This window comes from Phragmites australis, chromosome 13, assembly GCF_958298935.1.
Source record: "Phragmites australis chromosome 13, lpPhrAust1.1, whole genome shotgun sequence".
Classification (NCBI taxonomy): Eukaryota; Viridiplantae; Streptophyta; class Magnoliopsida; order Poales; family Poaceae; genus Phragmites; species Phragmites australis.
Genome location: NC_084933.1, coordinates 19,310,190 through 19,314,008, shown reverse-complemented (window position 1 = coordinate 19,314,008; position 3,819 = coordinate 19,310,190). Strand labels below are relative to the sequence as shown.

General features: G+C 46.6%; 1 protein-coding gene across 1 annotated transcript; it reads left to right on the top strand.

Moving 5' to 3' along the window:
- The first annotated feature begins 2,261 nt into the window (after positions 1 to 2,261).
- LOC133889498 (uncharacterized) lies at positions 2,262 to 2,759 on the top strand. Its single transcript, XM_062329997.1, has 3 exons — positions 2,262 to 2,336; positions 2,463 to 2,498; positions 2,607 to 2,759. Exons 1-3 carry the CDS (start codon positions 2,262 to 2,264, stop codon positions 2,757 to 2,759), a joined length of 264 nt encoding a protein of 87 aa, XP_062185981.1.
- Positions 2,760 to 3,819: the final 1,060 nt, after the last annotated feature.

The window sequence follows — 3,819 nt, the reverse complement described above, 5'->3', positions numbered from 1 at the left end:
GTATGACCGGATCGCCCATGTTCAGTTCTCAATTTAGATGGGATTTACTAACAAATAAATGCTGCCCGTGCATATTAAAACCTGTCCACTAATATGCCACTGATATACGGAGGTATTTAGAGTTAGCTTTCTCATCAGAGATAAATGGGGTGTTTCGAATTTCGATCAAAGCTTGGAGCGCAATATAAAGCAAACCACGAAGAGCACATTTTTATCAAGAAAAATCACACGTAGGGTATTTCCAGTGTAAAGGTGCTTTATAGCAGTGCCTGTGTAGAGTTGTGAAGCACCCATATAAAACACGTCTCTCTCATGCAGACATCTTTCTGTAAATACTTAATTGGGTGTTTGGCGTACTTATTGATGATAGCTACATGTGTAAGTAGCTACCATGTATTAATGCTTGACGAAACACCGATGCTACAAAATAAGCACCTTACTCATCTTATATGGCAATAAAAACTGGTTTTCTTTTAGAAAACACCTCCACCCAGAGCCCAAGAGTCTAGAAGCAAGGCAGACTTCGTTTTATCAGAAAGTCCGCGGGCGGAGGGCAAGTTGGCAGCGGATGTTTCAGTTGGCAAGACCTTCGTCCGAATCGAAGTGTTTTTACTGTCTTGGGACCTACCATAAGTACCATCAAATTATACCTTCAAATGTATCACAATTTAGTACTAGGTACTGAAATTGGGTACTATCTTCTTTTTTTTACTTATCAATTAGGATATTAACATAGTCTTCAGTACATATGTTTTAACATTACTTTATAATTATAACTTAGTAAAATTTATTAAACATATAATCATATGAAATTTTTCTATGACGAATCTACTCATATCATTTATATATATTGAATTCTAACAATTTTATATGTATTAAAATTATTTTTAATTTAACTACACACATTCTAAAATGACAACCTATTTTAGAACGGAGGTACTGCTCTCAGTTATAACTGCCGAGACCTTGCGAGAATGTCAAGAGTAGGGATAGTAATTTATTTTGATTACCCGTTTATCCATGGGTAAATACCCGAATATGGTAAAATATGGGTAGCATTTGCTACCCATGGGTACGTTTATGAGCGAAAAATACTACTACCCATTGTAAGATGCTATTTTGTAAATATATGTGACATAAAAAAAGAGAAAAAAAAAAGAAAAGCCATGGCCAGTCCGTTCTCTTTCTACCCGGCTTGCTTCTTTCCCTCCTATTCTCTTTCAATCGAGTGGGCCGGCCCACATAGCCACTTCTCTTCTAGCCCAACACCGAACTGGGCCAGAGGGGTGCCGGCCTTCTCCTTCCTCTAGCTGACACCTCATCCATCTCCCACGATCGAAACTAAACAGAGCGGTCAAACCCTCCAAACCTGGATCAAATAGGAGAGAGGTTTCATCTGGATGCTATCGAATGGGATTGGTATCGAGTTCCAAATGGAATCCCCCTTTTATCTCGAGCCAAAATCAATTTAAACAGCCCCAAATCAAGTCGGATCGAGCTCCACCGATCGTAATCCCCGTGGAAGATCGTCAAGCCGTTGAGGTGATGACGACGTGATGCTAGCCAGCAATGTGTGCCACCTTGCTACACACGTTGCTCGTCGTCCAATCACATGCTACCGGATTCGTACGTTGGCGCTGCATGCATCGTAGGCCGCCCCAACCCGCCTCATCCCTCCGCGCCGCCCAGCCCCCGCCTCATCCCATTGCGCCACTTGCCGTTCCGCGGGTAAACGGGTATACCGCAGGTGAAATGTACTCGTGGGTGACGAGTTTGACGCTGGTCCTCACCCACATACGTTCACGGGTATAACCGTGGGCAAATAAAAATCCAACAAATATAGATATACACATAAGTATTACCCGAACCCACCGTATGCTATTGACATCCTAGTCAAGAGGCTCGTCGCCGAAATGCAACCCGACTCGACCCTCGGTTCTTTGCGGATGGGGCTCGCCCCGATCGGGTCAGCCGCAAGGCCCGCCTGCCCGACGCACGAAGCTGCCGCTGCCTGCCGGAAGCGGAGCCGATCAACCTAGCCGGCCGGCCGCGGCGGATCGCTCAGCGTGCATAGCCTCTACAGTTCCGCGTTGCGACGCTGCGTCAAATCAACACGTGGCGAGTCCGCCCCCTCGCCGCCTATATAAACCGCCTGAATCGCCGCCTATATAAACCTCCTCTCCGCGCACCTTCTCCGACGCTCTGGAAGCTTTGTTTCGATTCCCCCTCTCCTTTCTCGAGACCGAGAGAAGCCGGTCGAGATGACCGAGGAGAGCTGTGTCCCGCGGCCCTTATTCGGCGGCGCCATCTCCAGCACCTTCCCCGTCCGGTTCCAGGTACGAGGTTCTCCTTCCGTCGCACTCTCCGGGGTGCCTCCTCCTTCCTTCCGGCCCGAGGTTAAGCTTTCTTTTCCGTGTGCGCGTGCGCTAACGCTGTTTGGGTCCTCGTTTTGATTTGGTCAGGACGTGAGCAACATCCGCGATGTCCCCGACCATCAGGTTTGTGCGCTCTTCGCTCCCAATCCCTTGGGATGTGTTCGCGTGCATTTGGTGTTCTATTTTCCCCTTTTGGAGTGATCGATGTGTTTGATCTGTTGTCCTGCGCAGGAGGTTTTTATTGATCCAGCCCGCGACGAGAGCCTCATCTTCGAGCTGCTCGACCTCAAGGGCGAGGTGGAGGACGCCGACAGTGCTCTCTGGTTCCTGCGCGACATCGCCAACGAGCAAGACGCGGGGGACAACATGGTAACAATACAATAGCCCCTTGACTTGTCTGCTGTTTAATAAATGGTCGGGCATCGGGTCCTAATGGGTTACTCTACATCAAATGTTTAATGCCACCAAGCCATGTAATAACTCATGCTCCAGAACAAGTAGTTTTGTGTGCCTGGCATTTGGCAATTTGACAGTGTGTTCAGAAACTCCTTGTGTGCTTACTGTGCATTCGATGGTAATGATGCCTGATTGATTAGCAGAGGAGGCATATGGGTAATTCATTGCTTTTTTTTTCTTAAATACGTATGAGAGTTACGTATATTTGAATTAAGAAGAATTGAAGAGAACAAAATTTAAATATAGCAATCTTAGATGTCAGAGATCTGGTCTCAGCTGGCCTGAAATCAATAGAAAAAAATATAAAAAGGAAGCAACAAGCCCCACACATGTGATATTAAATCATATGATTGATGTGTAGCTACGTAGACGCTCTATTGTGATTGATAGGCTCTTAGCACCGATCTGGCACCTCCGAACCATATCCTCCCTAATGAGAGCTATCAACATGTTCGGAGGAACACGTTGATTGTTGAAAACGATGGCGTTGCGCGAGAGCCATAGTCTCTAATAGGTAAGAAGGATCAGCGAGTCGAGTCCCTTGTGTAGCCTGGAGGCCACTTGGTTTCGAAGCTGCAACCACAAATCACCCAGAGAAATTTCTGTCGCAAGTGCTTGAATCCCCAGGATTTGGCACCAAGCCTCGCGTGCCAGAGTGCAATGGAGGAACATATGGTCAATGGTTTCCAACTGTTACGAGTAGTGTGAGCAGGAATCATCGAACTAGAGACCGTGGCGCCTCCTACGCGTCGTCGTCCATAGCCGGCCATGTAGACAAAGCCAGGCGAAGAACTTAACTTTGTAGGAGGCCTAGGTTTTTCATACAAGATTAGCACCATCCAAAGGGATGGAACCCAGGAACATGGCAAGGTACGCCGACTTGGAAGAGTAAATCCCAGAGTTAGTCCACTTCCAAATGATTTGATCGTTGTCGTTGGTCAGAGTGGTACTTTCAAGTTGGTGCCAAATCCTCAGATATTAAAACATT